We start from the raw sequence: 23,019 nt of genomic DNA on the forward strand, positions 1-23,019 counted from the left end.
CTCTCTCACATGCCTGTGTACACGGAAGCACACATACAGGCGCAAACTGTCAAAGAACTGGAAACTTTAATCGTCAATACTCGGTTTTTTAAAGGTTCAGTGTATGTAAATAAACTGTATATATACCTGTATACTGTAACTGTATATACCGTACTTAAACACTGCTGTTGTTGACTCACAGAAACGGAGTAAATATAGAAAAACAAATGATCACCATTGTTTTAGACATTTGTGTTTATTTTGATGTGTTACTGTTATTATTAAGGTAAAATACTGTCAGAAAAATTACTGAGCTGGAAAAAATATTGAATTAAATAAAAATACAAAGCAGTATTTCTAAGAAATTCAATGACAAATTTATAGATTTTTACCATCACTGAGAAAAACACACCTTTACTGTTAATTAACTTTAATTTTTGTTTAGAATTTAGAACCATGTGTCTCTGTGTCTGCACACTGTGAAATTAGACCTCTGCATTTAACCCGTCTGAGCAGTGAAACACCCACAGACATGCACACTAGTGAACACGCACACTAGGGGGCAGTGAGCACACTTGCCCGGAGCGGTGGGCAGCCCTATCCACGGCACCTGGGGAGCAGTTGGGGGTTAGGTGTCTTGCTCAAGGGCAGTTCAGTCATGGACCGTCAGCTGAGGGGATCGAACCGGCGACCTTCCGGTCACAGGGCCGGATTCCCTGACCTCCAGCCCACGACTGCCCACAGATTTGTTTTTTTTTTTTGTTGTTTTTTTCATTCTTGCTGTGAATGCTTTGCAGGTAACCCCTGCTTGAGTTAGAGCGTTCACCTTAATCCTGTCAGAGTGCTGTCGAGTGGCGTTGGGTGTCAGGGATAAAGAGAAAGACCTAACTGGCTTTTCTCTGCAACTTTTCCTCACCTAATCCGATCCACATAATAAAAAGCACATTAAAAACATTATAAAATCATTACCTTCCAAATAAAAGTTACGGGCCGTTTAGCTAAGCGCCTTTGCGGGTAATTTCATTATTTTACAGCTTAAAGGGCGGCAAGCTTTAACAACTGCGAGTGAACTTACAGATCATATTAAGGTGGCGGGTAATGTGTATGTTAAGAGAGTCCTAATTAAGAAGTGGGACAGGATGGTCTGTGTGGTCTTGCGTTGATGGTACGAGGGTGGAAATGATATAAAGAGAGAGGCAGAGGGAGCGAGGGCTTATATTAGCTGCTTTACAGCGTGGCTGATTGCTGCTCTTGGTCTGTTGCCCTTCTCTATGATAAGCGTACTTTATAATCACAGTGATGACCCGGTTCTTTATTGATACTGTAGTACTATAATCTGCATGTATGATTTACAGACTGGTTATGGAATGGTTCCCCAGCAGGGCCGGGACGGGGCGTGTTTTCGGATGCAGACCACGCTCAAGTTCATATGCGTGTGAAGGCAGACGACCGAATACTTTTGGGAATATAGTGTAGGTGTCCATTGCTTTTAGCCATATAGTGTAACAGTGCATGGAAACGGCCTCGCACAGGTTCCCTCAAACAGCGTGTTTTGCAGTGGCTTTCATGGCAGCATGAGCGTTCTTTACGAGTGACCATGAATGTGTTGGGATGAACAGTTGTTCCGTAATTTGCACTGAATGAGAGGTTCCTCAATCTGTTGTTTTGCCCCACAAGTCACATGCATTTTTCCTTTCTGCACATACTGAATAAATCACGCTTTAACCAGTGTTAATGATTACCTACAGTCATTGAAAAGCACATTAGACTGGCAAATGAATCTATTAGCATAATATACACTCATTATTTTGCAGTTACCCTCCCATTACTTTGAACACTCCCACAGGACACCCAAAATTACATATTAATTAATGTGCACTCTTTAAAAACGTCTTTCATTGAAGAGCAGCGAAATACGTTGGAAGCCACTGTAGACCGTTTCCTGCGTGTGCCGTCACGTGTTGTGACATCAAAAGGTTGTCATGAAATGTGGTTTTTCTGATCGCGGCCCTGTTAACGCATCCGTCTGCTGAATATTTGGCTGAATGGTTTTTCAGGGCCTTCAGAGGTGGAAGAATCACCGTAATGTCCTTTTTTATTGTCTCCGTGTGAGAGAGATTCGGTGACAGGACCTCCAGACAATGTTGGTTTTATTCCCATGTCAACCTGTGACTGGTTCAAAGCTGCGGCTTGGATATTTGATCTCTCTCCCATCACTGGTCTTTGCTTTGTGTCTTTTACAGAGTTCACTCACCTGAGAAAACCTTGTTCCTGTAGCCGTGACGCATTTCTAATGGAGAAAATGAGCCTCAGTGATTCAGGATGAAAGTTCATTGTAGTCCGTCTGTCTAACCGACGCTATTGGCCCAAAAGGTTCTGTGACTTCTATGTAAAATAGACAAAACCTTGATGTTTGTCTTTTAAAGAACTATATCGCTGTTGTCAGAAGAAAATCTCGTATCTCCAAAATGGAGAGAGAAGGAAAAAACACACTGTACTTTTAATGGAAGCAATCTTTGGCCATTTCTTTTAGTCCGTTCATCATGAAATTTACTCACAATATAAAAGGTAACAAGTATTTTCAAATTAGGTAAAAAACTGAAAAACATAAAAAATCGAGATACGAGGTTTTTCTTCAGACAACAGCGACATGCGGCAGGTTCTAAATCAATAGTCACAATAAGACTAAAGATCTAATAGCGATCCAGTAGGTCTTTGAGGTTGACATTGGTCTGTCTCATAGTGATATGCCACCAATGGAGACATGAAGCCATGCAAACCCTGGGCTTTAGTGGTTTTAATCACTTGTTTACGTTGGGTAAAGTCAGGAGGTGCTCTGTGCTCTTTGAGTTTTAGGTGTGTAAAAAGTTCAGGGACAACAATGAAGCATCCAAGACCCCCCAAAATATCAATATTTGGTGTATTTTACCATCATAGTTGAGGCTTCTGACAGAAGATTGTGCGTACAGCTACAGTCTGTGAAACGTTGCCGCTAATGTTGGCAGAATTTTCTGCTATGGCTCATTGAAAACAGTGGAACATCTGGTTTGCTGTTGTCTGTCTACTGCTAATATGTATATGCAGCATAAAAACCCTTAAAGAACCTTTTTTTCTCTCCCAAGAATGTAATTTACAGCACAACTTGAGTCATTGGCTTTGTCCCCTTTATTATTATTTTGAAGTGTCGTCAAATCGCTTCCATCTCTTGGTGACCATATGGAAAGTGTTTCTTCAGCATATCCTCTGCTTGGGTCTGTAGGATTTAGAATGGCTTGTTCGTGATGCTGGTAGCGTCCCATCCAGCTTGTAGCTAGATTATTCCAAGCATAATAGTCCTTTCAAATGAATGGGCTCTTCTCAGAACAGGTCCAAAATAGGTTCGGATATCTGCGCTTCGAGTGAGACGTGAGGCTTGATTTGGTTGATCCATTCATTTTCTTTACTGAAGTCGTCACCAGCATCAGAGTTCAAAGGCATCAGTGTTTGTCCTGGACAGTAACTGAGTAAATGTAATTAGTTTCTGTACTTTAGTATTTTTGGTGTATCTGTACTGAAGTTTCTCCGTTCTGGTGACTTTTTCCTTTCACTCCACTACATTTCAGAGTCTAATATCCGACTTTTCCTCCTACATTTTGAGAAATCTGTCGTTCCTTTTGGTTTCTGTGTGTATAAAAACGTAACATGTCAAAACGAAAGAAGCGCAAAGCCAGAGCACCAATCAGGGCCCAGCGGTCACTTTGTTTAGAGCTGGTTTTGACCTGTTGGTCATACCGACCCAGTGCAGCACGCGGTTCAACGTCAGCGCAGCAGCGTAAAACTTTGGGAGAGTCTGTTCAACATAAATGATGAACTAACCTAACTTTGTGTAAATAGAGCTCAATATAGAAATATGTCCACATATGCAGTCGAGACTGACGCGGCTTTTTTCTGAATTTCTACAAACACCATTTCATTTTATAGTAAATGAGTTTGGGCTGGTTTATGTTTATGAACAGACGCCTACAGATCAACATAGTAAAGGAGCTCATCTGTGATCCTGAGTTTAAAGCCAGTTTTTATTCAACTTAAACTTGGAACTAAGTTGTAAATAAATCTGAAACTGAAACTTTGCTTGTGTGTAAAAAGTGATTTCAGAGCCACTCGGTTCTCCCTGATGGAAACTGTTTACCTTCAGTGTTTTGTGCTTCTGATCATTTTAATAGACGTCAGCGTCACTAATTAATGACGTTCTATTAAAAGACTGGTTTACCAAGAGAGACGCTGGAGGACTTTCACCTGAAATGAGTTCATGAAGCCAGTCTGGTTATAAAAATGATAACAGGACATCAGAGCCAGAATTACTCTTTTAGTACTTTTACTTTATACTTAAGTACATTTGAAGGCAAATACTTTAGTACTTTTACTCAAGTGGAGGTCTAAAGGGAGGAACTTCTACTTTTACTGGAGGAATATTTTACCTTGGGGGTCTCGACTTTAACTCAGGTACAGGGTTTGTTTACTTCGTCCACCGCTGGTCCTGTCTTACTTTGTTTATTGTCCAGCTTTCACATCCATAAAGACCCATAAAGACCCAGAAAGAACTCACATAGTCTGGGCAGTTCTCAACTTTCTTTGGTGAGACAAATTGTTTTATTTAAAGATCTCTTCAAGCTCCTTCATCCTTGTTCCACCGCTTGCTAATCTGGGACATATTTCTTGGTGGTCTCCTGTAATTCATTAAGATCTGCCGGAGTAGTTTGGCCGAATGCATATTCAGACTGGACATAGTAAAACGGATCCAGGTGTAGAATGGAAGCGTTCTGTGTGCTACGTGTTTTCTGTCTGTATGTGAAAGAATGACCACTCTGCCTTTTTTGTGGAACGTGCTGCAAGAAATGATATTATTAAAGGAGACTAATCAAAAGCTGGAAATGGCTCTATTTTACCTCGGCATTAAAGGGTTAGCAGAGAGCAAAGCACCCGTTTGGCAGAGAGAGAGAGATGGGAGGAAGTGTGAAATGGGGGGGTGTATTTGAGAGAGAGAGAGAGACAGAGAGAGAGACAGAGAGAGAGACAGAGAGAGAGACAGAGAGAGAGACAGAGAGAGAGAGAGAGGGAGAGAGAGAGGGAGAGAGAGAGGGGGAGAGAGAGAGAGAGAGACAGAGAGAGAGACAGAGAGAGAGACAGAGAGAGAGACAGAGAGAGAGAGAGAGACAGAGAGAGACAGAGAGAGACAGAGAGAGAGACAGAGAGAGAGACAGAGAGAGAGACAGAGAGAGAGGAGATGCATGTCGGTGGTTCGTATGATGTTGTGAATCTCCAGTGTAGGCAGCAGAGAGAATCCCCCAGACTGGCCCAGTTAACCCCCTCTGCCCCTGGTGCTGCGCTCCAATCCCACTGCGCTCCTTCAGGACTGATTCAATTTGCCCACAAACTGTCTGCAGGGACCCCCTACCCATCCCATCCCACCCCACCCCCCCAAACACACACACACTCAGTACACACAGAGAGGGATGCAGCCAGCGTTCTTGGCTTCTGCTAGTTTTCTTCCACAGCGCTATAAACAGCTGCAGACCTCAGTAACACAGCGATCAGCGGATGGCACAGATAATAACTTTACATTAGAAAGAAAAACCTACTGTACTTTTAATGGACGTCACTGGGACCAGACCCCCCCCCCCACCCCCCCAAGTCATTTTGGGTCATTTCTTTTGGTCCATTCTTTATGAAATTTAGACACAATGTGAAGGACAACAGGCGTTTTCTTCATGAGGCACGAGGTTTTCTTCAGCGATACGTTACTGTGCTAATATTAATAATAATAGTATTATAATATATTAGTATAATATAATAATAATAATAATAATAATAATATTACTGGGGAGATTTTATATGGCAAACGAGACTCTTAACAACAGTGCAGGACCTGGTAGCCCCCAAGTCTGCCCCCATCAGATAAACAGCACTGAAAGCTTTGATCTCTGAGAGAGAGGAGAAGATCAAGCTGCTTCAGATCTGAAAACATCCACAGTCCATCCTTCCACTGTGAGAAGACCACTCAGTGCTGTGGGTCTGAAAGGATGTGGATCGAGAAGAACCTCACTGAGAAAAGGTGAGAAATGACGGACGCATCAAAGAAAGAAGCTGGACGATGGACTGACCGCCCCAGAGTCCAGACCTCAGCACCACTGAATGGGTTTGGGTTTGTTTGGATCGTCAGAAGCAGGAAATGCAACCAACTTCTAAGACTGAATTTTGGAGATGTGGAAAAAATTCCTGCAGTTTTCTGTGAAAAACCAAAAGCTGGCTGCAAAGACTAAATCACAGAAGTCCAGAAAGGCCAGGAGCTGCCGCTATGATTTTCTGGATTGTTATCTTGAGATCACAAGATAATTAACTCGTTATCTCAAGATAACAGCTTTTGTTCACTGGAGATAACATATCAAGACAACAATATTGTTATCTTGAGGTAATATAATTGATAATATCTTAAAATAACAATGCAGAAAATTAAAACTACCTCATTGCTTCTCTGGGCTTCTGTACTAAATACTGAAAATCCTTTATCATCTTTAATTGAATTATCTTCGGTCATCTTCTGAGACGTCTGTGTAATTTTCTCTTATGTTTTTGGCCCCCATTCAACCCCCCCCCCAGCCCCCCTTCACCCCCCAGCCCCCCTCATGTGAGTGACATACTTATTGGCCATTTTGACTGGAAATGAAAACGTGAATGGTGGTCTCTGACATTTGCACAGGACTGTGTTCTTTTACTGGAGGCTGATGCTGAGACCGTTGGCTCAGGCATGAGCTCCAAAAACATTTATTTGTATGATTTTTTTCTGTTTTTCGTTGTTTTAATTACCCAGTTTTATTCATTGCAGCCTCAGTATACAGACGTTTCATGTATTTATCAGACGCCGAAGGAAAAACACTGCTGCCTCCTTCCCTCGCCTTCCCTCCACAAGCTCACAGCTGACTGGTCCTCCTCCTCCATCCCTGCTTGCTCCCTCGCTGCCGCAGACAGCAGCTCTGTTGCGCTGACATAACGTTGGGCAGAAACATGAAGATTCAGCGGCGAGGCTCAGAAGTGAGCCTGGGGGAGGTTCCTGCTCTAACCCTTGCTGCTTCGCTGCTGGGCTTGGCCTCGCACTGCCTGCTCATGCGCCTCCACCGAACATCCAGCCAGCGCAGAGCCGGAGCCGCAGGACTGCTGCGCTGCACAATACGGAGACCGTAACCTCGATTAGGGAGGAGCAGTGTTTCTGAGGCGGGCCGTCTGCTTGTGTTAAGATGTGGGCGAGAAAGCCAGAGAGAGGTTAAAGAACCAAAGCGAAAGCTGAACTGGGCGAAAAGGGGCTTGAGTGAGGTTAATATGATGCGACAGTGGGAACATTTTAATAGGAGTTTAAAGGGGAATCCCACCCATTTTTTAATGTATACATAATTGAAATTCACAGCTGTTTGATGCGGAATTGGAGGGAAAGACAGTGTTTTATATTTACATTCACTGAACCTGCGCGTGTCTTATGAGTCTTATGTGATGTTGAAAAGCGTAAAATAGTGATAAATGTCTTTGGGTACCGTTTTACCTTCTGACCTACGCGTAACCTACACATTGTTAAAATCCACAAAAGTAGTACTAAGCTAGGAGAAAATAAGTGGCTTAAAATACACCGGTCAGGCATAACTTTATGACCACCTCCTCGTTTCTCCGCTCACTGTCCACTTTTTCAGCTCCACTTACTGTATAGCTGCTCTCTGTAGTTCTACAGTTACAGACTGTAGTCCATCTGTTTCTCTGATACTCTGTTACCCTGTTCTTCAGTGGTCAGGACCCCCATGGACCCTCACAGAGCAGGTACTGTTTGGGTGGTGGGTCATTCTCAGCACTGCAGTAACACTGACGTGGTGGTGGTGTGTTAGTGTGTGTTGTGCTGGTCTGAGTGGATCAGACACAGCAGTGCTGCTGGAGTCTTTAAACACCTCAGTGTCGCTGCTGGACTGAGAATAGTCCACCAACCAAAAATATCCAGCCAGCAGCGTCCTGTGGGCAGCGTCCTGTGGGCAGCGTCCTGTGACCACTGATGAAGGACTAGAGGATGACCAACACAAACTGTGCAGCAGCAGATGAGCTGTCGCCTCTGACTTTACATCTACAAGGTGGACCAATAAGGTAGGAGTGTCTAATAGAGTGGACAGTGAGTGGACACAGTGTTTAAAAAAAAAGCTCCAGCAGCACTGCTGTGTCTGATCCACTCAGACCAGCACAACACACACTAACACACCACCACCACGTCAGTGTTACTGCAGTGCTGAGAATGACCCACCACCCAAACAGTACCTGCTCTGTGAGGGTCCATGGGGGTCCTGACCACTGAAGAACAGGGTAACAGAGTATCAGAGAAACAGATGGACTACAGTCTGTAACTGTAGAACTACAGAGTGAAACTATACGGTCAGTGGAGCTGATAAAGTGGACAGTGAGCGTAGAAACGAGGAGGTGGTCAGAACGTTATCCCTGCTGAGTGTGTGGTGTTTGCGCTGCTGTAATTGACCCTGTAAATCCTAATGATGATCATTATTATAACGTTACATGCACAGAATCAGAAAGAAGGTCCAGCTTGATGTTTAGGTCTCAATTACTAATTTACCGTTCTACTGGTGAAGATATGATTCACTTACGTCCTCAGAAGACGTGCCCTTCATCATGACTGACTTCCCTCTCAACACGCTTTGGTTCATCTGCTCCAAGAAGAGGTCCGAAACCTTCCAGAACACACAATCCAAAACAGTGTCTCAGACTTCAGTGCGTTCATAATCATTTCATGTTATGCCTTCCTGTGTTGTGGCTTTAATGTCACCTGTGAACATTTCTAACTCGTTTCTCTCGACAGGAGCCGTGTTTACATTCTAACCATTTAACTGGGGTTTTGCAGCGATACTGATACCATATCAGCAGCATAAGGACTTGGACGTTTAGAGATGAACCATGAAAAGGGGACATTAAAGAATTTTTTAAAAGTTTAAATTTAGAATTTAAAGTCGTGAGTTTTTTAAAAACCATTTGAGAGGTTGTCCTACCCATAAACCCGTTTATTTAGATGTGGTATGTGTTATTTGAGGCACAGGAGAGCATTTATTTATTGGGTTTCCCTTCCTTTTTTTTTTTTGATAAAGGAATTAATATGTAAATATTGTTAACATTTCAAAACTTACCATTCAGTAGCCGGTCCAGTAAAGCCTGGCTAAACCAAACAAAACCTGTTTCATTATTTTTTTTTTTCTCTGGAGTCATGAGGTGCAGCTCTTATCCACCCCATACCAGCTTGGCCCCGCCCAGTCAGCCTGCAGCAGTTTAGCTCCACCCATTCAGCCTACAGCAGTTTAGCTCCTCCCATTCAGCCTACAGTAGTTTAGCCTCACCCATTCAGCCTACAGCAGTTTAGCCCCACCCATGCAGCCTACAGCAGCTTGGCCCCGCCCATTCAGCCTACAGTAGTTTAGCCCCACCCATTCAGCCTACAGCAGTTTAGCTCCACCCATTCAGCCTACAGCAGCTTGGCCCCGCCCAGTCAGCCTGCAGCAGTTTAGCCCCACCCATTCAGCCTGCAGCAGTTTAGCCCCACCCATTCATAAAGAAGTTGCAAGGAGTGGATCAGCCTGGACTGCTTTTTGAATGAAGCACAATACAGGGCAGCAAATTAGAACAGAGCTCATTTACATATTAGTGTTAAAGGCACAGTAACCAAACCAGCCTGCTTACTTTTATACAGCTAGAGGCTGGAAACTGGTCATATAATAATGACTTATGACCATTGTTGGTATATAAAACCACACAAGCCTTGCAAGTTGACCTCTTTAATAAAAAGTATGATATAGAAATTTTAAAGCGTGAAATGGGGAATATCAGGATTTATAGGCATTGCATGTTTTTAAGATTTTATAGCTTATACAGAGTCAGTATTGGTATTGGCTCTCAGTATCAGCAGATGCTTGAGAATCAGGCATCATTATTGGTCGGATGAAAGGTGAATTGATTATGGCACATGATAGACCAATCGCAGTATTGCTATTTATTCTAACACATAATTAGATGATATGGTTCCAATTACATCGTTCGTCCTCATGTCGTCATTCATTGCATTACTGATCAGTGTCTCTTTACCCTAGAGCCTGAAGGGATCTTCCCCCCGGAGATAGTGACCCTCAACAGCACATCAGTGCGGGTGTTGTGGGCAGCCCCTCTGGTTCCTAACGGAGCTGTGACGCGGTACTCCATCTATCTAGATGACCAGCTTTACAGCTCCACGGACAACACATCCGGGTCACTGGAGCTGGGAGGCCTCCTGCCTTTCACTGTGTATGACATTCAGGTCTGTACCACTATCTCACAAGCTAACGTTACACAGCAGGTTCATTCAGCTGGACCGTCTTACTGACCAGGTAACATACCCAGGGTGTGCGTCAGAAGAGGTCGGAACACCGTCATTTGATCCGGTATTTGTCCAGAACAGCTTGTATTCTGCGAAAGAGTAGGACATGGTCTGGTGACGGATGTGAAAAAGCACCGTCTCTAACTGTGTTTCCTGGATGTTGGTTGTTAGGTGGAGGTCTGTACGGTGTACGCGTGTGTGAGGAGCAACAGCACCAAGGTGACTACGGTGGAGGACACACCAGCTGACATAGCAGCACCTCACATCCAGGTGCTCAGTTCCAGGTGAGTTTTAGACCGTTTTAGATTCACTCTATTGTCTTTAAAAAGGTGGAAATGACCTTTTGTCCCCTCAAACAACTCATTCAAAGCAGACATATCTCCAAAGTCTCTTCATACTCGACTCAAAATCTCAGAAAAATATTAAACTAGAAGACGGTTTTATGTTGTAAGGCATTAAAACACTTGTACCGTGTTGCAACACATCATTCTGGTCAAAGCACTTCGAGTAAAATGTTAAAATATATGATTGTTCTTGTTCTTATAATGGGCTTTTTTAAACAGGGGTGCTTTAAATCTTTGGCCTGAAGGGGGCGATGGTAAAGGTGATGGGATGGGTCCTCTATGAACAGCTACAGAGTGATACACACAGTGAATTTTACTGTTACCTAAACAGTTTAATAGTAATCTTGCTGTAGAACATGGACATGGGTATGTCATGGAAATCGCACACGGTCATGAACTGTCCTGCACTTTTTTTCAGTCCAACAAAGCCTAATTAAAGTGGTGTCTTGAGATCCGGCTTATTTACATGGATCCACTTATTCGCCCCATAGCAGTTTAGCCCCACCCATTCAGCCTACAACAGTTTAGCTCCGTCCTCCACCTAGGTGTGGAAGAACTTGACTGGCCTGCACAGAGTCCTGACCTCAACCCCACAGAACACCTTTGGGATGAATTAGAGCGGAGACTGTGAGCCAGGCCTTCTCGTCCAACATCAGCATCTGACCTCACAAATGTGCTTCTGGAAGAACGGTCAGAAATTCCCATAAACACTCCTAACCCTTGTGGAAAGCCTTCCCAGAAGAGCTGAAGCTGTTATAGCTGCAAAGGGTGGGCCGCCATCATATTAAACCCTATGGATTAAGAATGGGACGTCTCAAATTCATATGCGTGTGAAGCCAGACGAGCGAATACTTTATAATATATACACACATATAGTATAATGTAGATAGATAGGATGGATGGATAGACAGACAGACAGACAGACAGACACATTATTGATCCTGAAGGAAATTAGCAGCCAGTATCAGTCACACAACTCAGGACGGTTATAATCATACGGGTGGTACCATGTAAAAAGAAGAACATCTACAAAAAAAACGTCTACAGGAACATATACAACCAGAAATAAACAACAACCTGCAATAAGTTCTATAACCGGAGATAAAAAGTCATAAAATGACCACACCGAATAAATATGTGCAGATATTGGTACCGAAATCAAGTGTCCAGATGTGCAATAATAGATGTACGTTCTTTAAAAAAAGCCCGATTTTCATTCTGACTGACGTTTTTTACTTCAGTGTTTCCACAAATATTTTAACACAACAAGATCAAAATAATAAGAAACACTACGAAGAAGAAAACCGACGCGGCCAATTTTCCCCATGACATCACCTAGGGCTGTTTTCAGCGTGTGACCGGCCCCTAGTGCAGCAAACACTATTTACTGCCTTATACCGGGAAGCTTCGTGTCACAGTGTGAAAGCCTGTATAGTGTAGGTTGCGGCTTGGTCAAGGCGCAGAGCCGCCGTGTGCTGTCAGGAGCCATAATCCTCAGCGAAAATTCCTCACCCGGCCATGTCATATCGCAGCTCTGCTGTACTTTCTCTCCCGATAGAATACTAACGACTGATCGATTGGCCTGACATGGCTGGCCGTGGCCCACACATGCCCCAAACAGTTCATTTATTTGCCACGCTAGATTTGCTAGAGTGGAATTTAATCAATAGCTAATTCATTAATTCTGCTGGGGGGGCTGGAGTGAAGGAATCGCCGCCTTGGCTTAAGCTTTGATTGAAATATGACAAGTGCCACAACTGATGGCTTAGCCTAACCGGTCCTGCCGGCAAATGTGAATTCCAGCTATTTCTCTCCATGAGGGATTAACGCTCGGACAGCACTGACACCCTTTGTGATATAATGCTAATGCATTTGTTATAGTAAAGCTGCTTCTCTCTCGCCTTTATTTATTTTTTTATAAAACCTCCCCATCCCATTTCGACTCTGAGCCAGAGTAACTGCCAGTGTTTTTCCTTTCCTCGTGTTGGAAAGGCACGCGCTAATCTCCAAATGATCCGCCCGTCCGCCTTGAGAGAAAGGGAACCTTGTCGCTTTTCATGAATCCGTATGGTCTGTCGGCTTTAAGTCATCGGGGGCCTTCGCTATCAATTAGCCTTCTCACTGGGGAAGAGGAGATGCTGCGGACGCCAAATGTGTCGGTCCCGTGTCTCGGATATATGACGAGATTTCCGCAACACAAAGGAGACGTGTGAAAACGGAGTGGGACGAACGTGGTCATATGGAAAAGTAGGGGGATGAATCCGGATGGAAACTGCCAGCGAATTTTCAGAAGGCCTTTTCTTAACAGCTGGTCATTTTCCCGTCTTGTCCATGCACCGAGTTTGAGAGGATGTGGATGTACACGGTTTGATTATTACTTATACACCTCATTTGCCGCTGCTGGGTTACATGGCTCTGTGGCTGATGGGGCAGCGGATTCAGGTCAGGCGGTCAGACACTATGGATGCTGTGTTTGGAAGCTGTAGCTGCGTCTGTTTAGTAGAAAGGAGCACTCACATTGAGAAGTGACCCCACCGCTGACTTTCCTTTGTGATTATCACTAAGGGTGAACATTTTGGGAAAGATAGATTCATCATGATCCTTGGAGTTTTCACAATGTAAGATATGTAGCCCACCTATAGGGCTGTGCTGGGGTCCCCTTATTAGTCCCCTTATTTGGTTGAACGTGTTTTACCTCTTATTTTTTTATTTCCACTTATTGTTTAACCACTTTTCCTTCTAGTAATTTCTTTTGTTCGAGTGAGAATCTTGTTAAACATAAGAACGTAATGACTGCGCGGTTCCAGGGGCGTTCCTTGCAAAGCTATGCAGCTGCCTAGGGCCCCCAGGAGCCAAGGGGTCCATGAAAAGAGTTACATATAATGCACATGTTGATGTTAAATAAATTTTATATGTATATATATATATATATATATATATATATATATATACACACACACACACACTGATCAGGCATAACGTTCTGACCACCTCCTTGTTTCTCCGCTCACTGTCCACTTTATCAGCTCCACTGACCGTATAGCTGCACTCTGTAGTTCTACAGTTACAGACTGTAGTCCATCTGTTTCTCTGATACTCTGTTACCCTGTTCTTCAGTGGTCAGGACCCCCATGGACCCTCACAGAGCAGGTACTGTTTGGGTGGTGGGTCATTCTAAGCACTGCAGTAACACTGACGTGGTGGTGGTGTGTTAGTGTGTGTTGTGCTGGTCTGAGTGGATCAGACACAGCAGTGCTGCTGGAGATTTTAAACACTGTGTCCACTCACTGTCCACTCTATTAGACACTCCTACTTGTCGGTCCACCTTGTAGATGTAAAGTCAGAGACGACAGCTCATCCGGTTTAGTGCTTCATCAGTCCAGCACAACACACATTAACACCCCACCACCACGTCAGTGTTACTGCAGTGCTAAGAATGACCCACCACCCAAATAGCACCTGCTCTGGGGGGGTCCATGGGGGTCCTGACACACATACCGTAACATTGATGGCTTTCTTTACAGCCATGATTAGTGCCCCACTTCCCAGGCCTCCCCCTGAGTGTGTTCAACCAGTGCAGGTCAACAGCTGGGTCTCTAAAACGGTGTTATCTGTTTTAAATACTGTAGGTCAGCCCACATGTTTAACAGTTCACTTGTGGGAATGGTGTCACTGTATACCACAATATTTCAGGTTGGTTTTATTTTTTTATTTATTTATTTATTTTAATTAATTGCTACTATTTATATAAATAAATAAATAAATGTATATATGTATATTTACATACACCCCCCCCATATATTAATCCCAGAAAATAAACAGTAATGTTGCATTATATTTGCAGAAGTGTGTTCTCCGTAGAAGTTGTGTTAATTTATTTTCAGAAAACAACAGAATGTCATTTGTCTAAGAGCGCCCAAACTTTTGCATATGGCTGCGTACTCGGGGAAGCGTGTTGTGACGGGTCTCACTTTATTGGGGTAGTCCACTATAGTCCCCTATAGATGATCTACAGGTGTTCAAATTGTTAGCAGACTATCTGTTGAAACTCAGTTGGTTCTAACCAGTGGTGGGGTCAGGGTTAGGATTTTGACCAGGGTGAGGGTTGGGTTTAGGTTTTGGGTCGAGGTTAAGGTTAGGGTTAGGATTAGAGCCAGGCTTAGACTTAAAGAAAGCTATGGTCAGTGTAGTGGATATTTAGTTGAATGTAACTTGAAAGTAAGTTACAGTGGACTGTCCAAATAAAATGTTCCCATTTATTGTAATAGCAGTAACATATTGCCAGATTATCAATATGTTACCATTCTGCTCGATAAAGAAAGCAGGACGATGACAAAAGGGTTTTACCCTCGTTTCTGAAGGGAATCGGTGCTGACCGGGAATTTCTCCTTCTGTCGAGAGGGAGTTCTCCTTGTCTTATGAGTGGAGAAGAAAATCAATATCAGAAGTGCATCAAAAAGGAAGGGCTGCTCCCACCATAACTCACTGTTCAGTCCACACGCTGCAGTGAGGCGGAAAGCCGCTATAAATCTGTGCTACCTGAGCTCATCTTAAAGGGCTGAAGTCCAAGCTTTTGTTACAGCCAATGAGTAACAGACTAATTCAAGCCGTGGCTGGGTTGGTTGATGATGGATAGTATTTGAGCAGCTGAGTGAGATGTTATTCTTTGGTAGGACAGACACCTTGGACCCATTCCAACCCTTCAGATAGTTGGATGGTGGTGGATAAGATGGGGGAGGGTGGATACGATGATGAGTAGTGAGTGAACTACCAATGTGGTGATAAAAGTAACGAAAAAAGTTCATTCATTCATTCATTCACTCCTCCAGCTCGTTCTGGGGGACCAGCCGCTCCCAGGCCAGCTTGGAGATGTAGTCCCTCCAGCGGGTCCTAGGATGACCCCAGGGTCTTGTCCCAGTAGACCTTGCCTGGTACGCCCCAACTGGGAGGCGTCCAGGGGGCATCCGGATCAGATGACCCAACCTCCTCAGCTGGCTCATTTCCGCCGCTTGTATTCGCGATCTCATTCTTTCGGTTATTACCCACAGCTCATGACCACAGGTGAGGGTCAGGATGTAGACCGACCGGTAAACAGAGAGCTTTGCCTTATGGCTCAGCTCCCTCTTCACCACTACAGTCCGGTACAGTGACCGCATTACTGCTGCCGCCTGTCCCAGCCTGCGGCCGATCTCACCATCCCTCTTCCCATCACTCGTCAACAAGACCCCACACTTAAACTCCTCCACCTGGGGCAGCTCCTCTCCCCTTAGCTGGAGTGGGCATGCCGTCCTTTTTTCGAGCTGGGAAAAAAAATGTTCTGAACTTTAATGTGTGTTCATATAACAGTGTTTTCTGTCATATGATTTTGGGTTATTTATTTTGGTCCATTCATCATGAAGAGTTCACAGCTAGGGTTCTTTATACTAATAAAAACAAATACTGAGGTACCGTCACCTCCACAATTATTGACACCCTTGGAAATTAGTAGAGAAACCTGAATTTTAATTGAAGTACATTTAGTCTTAAAAACAGTCCTTGCTTTGTTGTTATTTTGGTTCCCTATTAAACAAATCAACAAGAAATGCTTACCAATCTGGGCTTTGTTGTGACTGAGCTCAAGGGCATGCTGCATTCAACAAGAAAGGAAGCCTTGTGCATCTTTTATACAGTGATAGAAAACAATAACAGACAGAACGCTCCGGTTCTGTAAACTGAAAGTGGATGTGATTAGACTGACGCTGAACGAGAGGCTCTGTTTTTTGGGGTCCAGTAACGGGCCTGTCAGGCTCATGTGATTAACCACAAAGTGCATCTTTTCATGACCTTTGTACCCACGTTTACCAAGGGTGCCAATAGTTATGACCGTACTGTAAGGCAGAAGTGTAAGGCTTCGGGTGAGGAAGACTACGGTGCTGGAGTTTTCCCTGATTTAGCACTTCTCTTTCAAAGCATCAGCTAATTATCAAATCCTTGAAGACTTGAAAGCTTATTTTCTCCTGAAGCAACTCCAGCTATTCCGCCCGTCCCAGGTTTGGGAAAACTCAGCTACTGAACTGGTTTAGTCTGGAACTTTAGACTATGATTCTTTTAAGTACATTCATAGCTTATTTATGTTTATTTTATTAAAATGAATGTTTGAACATTCTATTTTGGTACTACCACAACAGTCATAACACTACAGAACTTTTACCACATATTCCTCTATTGAGGAAATGAGCCTCTGCTTAGGGACTATAACTCTGTGTTATGGTAGTGATGTGAAAACCTGGGGTGAATAAAGTGATGCTCCTTTTTAAAGTTATTTTAAAAAATATTTAAAAGTTATACTTATGATCAATCTTAATCTTTTGACTTCACTTTAAAATCAGAAACATAATACACATGAAACATAAAAATATATGTTAATATATTCAGTTGAAATGTAGGGGTTAGAGTTCAGCCGTCCTTTCAATTATGATTTTTAAAAAATACATTTTAAGCTTTTTACTACCTCAATGAGCGATTTTGATTTAAATAGATCATAAGACAGTCCTTGTAAATAGCATCGGTCTGAACACAAACCTTTTAGATCAGTTTAAACCACTTTCAGACCAGAAAATGTTCATTTTATCATTTCTGGATCAGAAATGTGACTCTAGCTCATCCCGAAGGTAATAAATTGAGCTCTGTTAGTCCAGAGAATGCAGTTACACTGCTCCACAGCCCGAAGCCGGGGGCTTTGTACCCTCTGGCAGACGCTTGGCATTGGCATCGGGACCTTAGGCTCATCGAAGGCTGCACTGCAGCATTCCACTCCACTGACAAGGCTTTTCCGAATGTGTTTTGTCTTCAAACAGCTTGAACCTGTATTTTCTTTGATCGATATGGCATCTCAGACGAAGCCCTTAGTTTCTCCCCGTGATGTCGTCCCTTCAGGTCTCCTAAAGGAGTCATTTGATGTGCTCTCTCTGTCATAGATGCGAGCTTGTCCATGGGCAGCGTTCCTAAATGTTCTAAGCATGCTGCTGTTCTTAAAAAACATAATCGGAACCCAAATGTTCTTAGTGTAACGCGACGGAACGACACAGATGCTCGTGGTAGTCAGGAAACATGAAGAGGTCAAATCCAAAATAGGCCAGAGATACAAAACCACAAACATAACCAGGAAAATGGACAAAAAGCAAATCGAAAAACAGGGAAAATAATCACAACCAGTAACGCAGACAGTGACATGGAACGTTCAGTAGCTCAACACCTCGCAAAGAGCTAGAGCAAGGCAGGAGTCGCGTGGTCCCCCGGGGGGTTCTCTGAGAGTCCAAGGAAGCTTCAGAGCTGAAGGGATTTGTGTAAATTTCCGCTCATTTCTTAATTCCTATTTCTTTCTTAGATACTCGGAAAATCTGTTCTCTCTCAGCTGATACTGTCACACGTAACACGGAAGGACATTTTAAAACAAGCTCTTCATTGCAGGTTGAGTCTGCCTTGCTAAAGCATACAAATGACTTACTGCCGGCCTCTGATTCGAGAAGTTGTGCTGTGCTGATGTTGATAGACCTCAGCGCCTTTGACACAGTTGGCCTCATTAAACATCTTGAGCTCCTGGTTGGCCTGTATGGAACAGTCTTAGGCCAGTTCAGATCTTACCTAAGCAATGAGACGATCACAGCTGATGTTGGAAATTACTTTCCCTCTATTCCCTGATAGCAGGAGGCTAGTGGTCCCCTGCTCAGCGTTTTCTGGGCGGCCCACCAGTGGTTACGCAACGTCATTGCTCATTTTCCATTTATAGTCCAGTTTACTGATTTTCCTTCCTATATTTAGTTATACTAAATTAGTTTAGTAAATCATTTGAATCCAGCATAGTGTCGGCAAAAAAAACATCTCTCAGTTGTTTGTAATATTTGTCTTAGTATATTATCAAAAAATAAAAGTCTGTGCATTTGAAATCTGTTTGAGAAGATAAAAACTAGTTAGAGCTTGTATGCAGAACAGTAATCCGGGTGGTCTGAGGGTGGACCAGCAGTGGCAAACAGTCAGGGGGTGCCGACCTTGTTTAGCTAGTGGCAAGTATATGCTTGCTGTCTGGGTTGCTACTGTTGGATGTGGGGTCCCACAAGGTTCCGTTCTAGGGCCTACTGTTATTCAGAAATATAATATTTCATTGTATTGCTATTCTGACTACATCCAGCTTTGCTCTCCTTTAAAAGCGAGTGACCTGTGCTCCATAAGTTGTTTTAGTGAATGCTTCAGCAATATAAAAGCATGAATGGCCAATAACTTTCTTCAGTTAAATAAACACCACTCAGAAATACTTTTTTTTGGCCCCTTTAAAGGTTAAAAACCTTGTGCACTGTCAAAATATCTTAAGCCCGGAGTCAAAAATCTTGTTGATTGTTGTAGAGATTACTGTAATTCCTTGTACCCGGGCATCAACTGCGATGCATTGGCAGCATTTCAGACGCAGCTGCTTGAAAGCTGACTGGCACCAAGAAAAGAGACCACATCACCCTGGCTTTGGCTTTAGCTTCACTCCACTGGCTTCCTTTCCATTACAAGGTCCATTTCAAAGCACTTATTTATTTTTAAAGCATGGCATGGACAAACACCACAATATGTTACTGACCTACTCCGCCCTCACTCTGCCTCACGGTCTCTGAGGTCTGACTGCGCCTCAGTCTCCACAGCTGCAGCTCCGAGGCGGTGGAACAGTCTTTCTCTGAACATTAGATCTGCTGGCTCTCTTCCAGCTTTAAAGTGTGTCTGTTTTGGTTGTTTTATGTTTCATTTTAAGCCATTTTTAACTCTGTGCAGCACTTCGGGCGGCACTATCATGTTAATTATGACAGCATATACTAACTCTCCATGTCCTCCAGATCTGTTAGGCTGGAGTGGACATCTCCGGGCCAGCCCAACGGAATCATGGGAGGTTATGATATACGCCGGCGGGCCCTTAAACCGTGTGAGGAGCTCCAAGCCAAGCATGCTGTCCTCCCCCAGACTCACTGCTCATACGTGGAATGTCCCGCACACCAGGACTTCTGTGGCAGCTCCTGTTACGACCCGGAACAGCAGGTCACTACATATTTCATCTGTCAACCAGACATTCTCATAATCTATATAAGGGGGTTTGTGTCTTTTATGAGCTTTTAATTCTGTCAAAAATCACAATTAGTTTTTTCTGATCACTACATTGTGTAACATGGGGAAGACACCCCTGTCTTAGGTTCTCCCCGTCAAATGATGGAGTCAGATTTAATAATGATGCTTAGAAAATTTCATCTGAATGACTGCATTCCTGTTATTTATTGCCCTGCAATGTTTTTGGGGTCAGTTGATCTCATTTATTCATAATTAATAATAGCAGTGTGAGCAGTTATATTAGGATAAAATAGATCTATGAGCAAAATATGGTCATAATTCCAAAATATAATCAGAATCAGAATCCTTTATTGATCCCAGAGGGAAATTGCAGTTATTACAGTTGCAACCATTTATGTAAAAGAATACACACTTTAATAATTTAGAAGAAAGATAAAGAGAAATTTGCGATATGTAAACGAGATTTAAGTTATACTGCATAGTATTAACGTTATACAGTAGCCATGTCAATCATTAGGTTTAGCTAGAAATCTCTTTCTGGTGCAGCTTATATTTGAGTTTTGTGGCCAGGTTTAGTTAAATCTACTCTTAATTTCTTCTGTTGTGCCTTAATCATTAATATGTTTTCATTATTTATGTTATAAAAATATAAATGGTACTATTTCCCAGGTTATTTTTCCCCAGGTCGTAGTTGGGCCGTGATAGTTGGGCTTGGTGACTCTGAAGATCGTCTTTTTTATGCTACAGCGATAAAATTGGCTTCTCTCAGTTAGTTAATATTTCAGTGCTGTGTTCACGTCCTGAACTCATATATAAGTATATCGTTAAAACAAATGTAGTTTAATTTTTTAGTGCACGGTTCCGTCTTTCCACTCATCTTCCCCATATGAACACTACTTACCACTCATATTGAATTATTTTGTCTGTAAAAATGCTGTAAGTGACAAATGTTGGCTCATTTGGGCTGTTAAGCTCTTTAAGCTTTAAGTAGAATACCCCTCTATCAAGGAGAACAGAAACACAGCAAGCTGTTTTGGCGTTTAAGCGCAAAGCTCTCGTCCCTGCAATTGTTTTCAGTAAATAGATTAACTTGTCTCCTGCAATTGCTGCAGTCCTGATGTTATTGAAACGCCGCCAACTTGGCAAGCGAGCGTGAGCCATACGTCTCCCCCAGCTCAAAAGCAGACAGTAATGCTCTGGAGGCCTGGGCACAAAAGAACACAACTCGGGGAAAGACGAGCTCAACGTGTTCGACAGCAGCCGTAGAATAGAGATGATTCTCTCGGTCTCGGCGAATGAATGTGACAGAGCCATCTGCTAACGTTGCCTTGTTGTCCAGAGCGAGTGTAAGTGACTCACAATAGGACGGATGCGGATCTGTTTTTGTTTGTGTGTCTGGAATAGAAACCGGCCAGTATGATATTATTTTATAAAGTGTTAACATTTTCTGTAAACAGCAGAAACTCAGTCTTAAATATTATGTATATAATACTGATGAGGCAAAGCCGACCAGGAGTAATAACAATACTAGCTTTATACATCAGGCAGACTTGAGTCTAGAGTAACAAATACTAGCTTGATATATCAGGCAGACTTGAGTCTAGAGTAACAGTACTAACTTGATACATCAGGCAGACTTGAGTCTAGAGTAACAGGACTAGCTTGATACATCAGGCAGACTCGAGTCTAGAGTAACAGTACTAACTTGATACATCAGGCAGACTCGAGTCTAGAGTAACAGGACTAGCTTGATACATCAGGCAGACTCGAGTCTAGAGTAACAGTACTAACTTGATACATCAGGCAGACTCGAGTCTAGAGTAACAGTACTAGCTTGATACATCAGGCAGACTCGAGTCTAGAGTAACAGTACTAGCTTGATACATCAGGCAGACTCGAGTCTAGAGTAACAGGACTAGCTTGATACATCAGGCAGACTCGAGTCTAGAGTAACAGTACTAGCTTGATACATCAGGCAGACTCGAGTCTAGAGTAACAGTACTAACTTGATACATCAGGCAGACTCGAGTCTAGAGTAACAGTACTAGCTTGATACATCAGGCAGACTCGAGTCTAGAGTAACAGTACTAGCTTGATACATCAGGCAGACTCGAGTCTAGAGTAACAGTACTAGCTTGATACATCAGGCAGACTCGAGTCTAGAGTAACAGTACTAGCTTGATACATCAGGCAGACTCGAGTCTAGAGTAACAGTACTAGCTTGATACATCAGGCAGACTCGAGTCTAGAGTAACAGTACTAGCTTGATACATCAGGCAGACTCGAGTCTAGAGTAACAGTGGTATTTATCTGCAGGGGGCAGTAGATATGTGTTGTCAGTTACAGGCCCTCTATAAACACAGGCCTAAGGTCGAGGTGACCTTGCACACCTAATGCGATATTGTAGAGTTTGTCATTTGCCGTCAGTGTGACTTGATGTATTTGTTTGATTTATAAGATTATTTGTCCTCATTATAATTCACCCTCATGTGCTCCAAGTCAAACCCCCTTTTCCCTCGGCCGGCGCTGTGGAGCGCGTCCTTACGTAACATCTCCAGCTTCAAGCCGAGCCAAAAGGTAAGGGCAGTGTCAGTGGCTCGGGGCGACACAGATTTTTCAGACGCCACCAGAGTACGGTCCCGCCGCTGTAGGAGAATCTATCCTGGCCTGATTTCTTGCCAGAACAGACAGTGGAGTCCAGCTAAATATAGCCGCTGCTTGGTGGCAGGAGGAGGAAGACGAGCAGCCCCAGGGCCCGACCGCTCCCTGAATCTGCAGCAGCCTGTGTGGTGGCCCCTCTGGGGCCGGGGCATTGCCACCTCTTAACTTCCTAATTGCTTTGAACGGAGAGGAACTTTTGTGAACTTCAGATGTATACGCGTGAGGGCTTATATGAAGCGTAACTCCTTCTGTCGAGGTGACGTGAGACGTGTGCTGCTCTAGTGCGTTCTGAGTGCTCCGTTTGTTGTGTCGTGTGTGACACTGCCTTTGTCTTTTTCCTGTAGGTTTGTTGTGGAGGGACCACGCATGACTTCAGAGACTTGCACCAGTGTTGTGATGAGCTCTATTTGCCGGTGGTGAACGCTACTATGGGTGTTTGCTGTGGCGGGCAGCTCCACGAGCCTCTGCCTCACCACCAGTGTTGTGGAGGATACTACGTCCCAGTCGGCCAAGGTACATGGTGCTCTATAGCAGTGGTTCTTT

The 23,019-nt window shown here is 43.5% G+C and overlaps 1 protein-coding gene across 1 annotated transcript in view; it reads left to right on the plus strand.

Moving 5' to 3' along the window:
- Nucleotides 1-23,019, plus strand: part of ush2a (Usher syndrome 2A (autosomal recessive, mild)) — a 387,029-nt gene that overhangs the window by 241,159 nt on the left and 122,851 nt on the right. Inside the window, exons 46-49 of the mRNA XM_037541699.1 lie at nt 10,131-10,333; nt 10,565-10,677; nt 19,590-19,788; nt 22,821-22,989. Of these exons, the coding sequence (XP_037397596.1) occupies nt 10,131-10,333; nt 10,565-10,677; nt 19,590-19,788; nt 22,821-22,989 (684 nt within the window). The remainder of the gene's footprint in view (nt 1-10,130; nt 10,334-10,564; nt 10,678-19,589; nt 19,789-22,820; nt 22,990-23,019) is intronic.

This window comes from Pygocentrus nattereri, chromosome 10, assembly GCF_015220715.1.
Source record: "Pygocentrus nattereri isolate fPygNat1 chromosome 10, fPygNat1.pri, whole genome shotgun sequence".
NCBI classification, from domain to species: domain Eukaryota; kingdom Metazoa; phylum Chordata; class Actinopteri; order Characiformes; family Serrasalmidae; genus Pygocentrus; species Pygocentrus nattereri.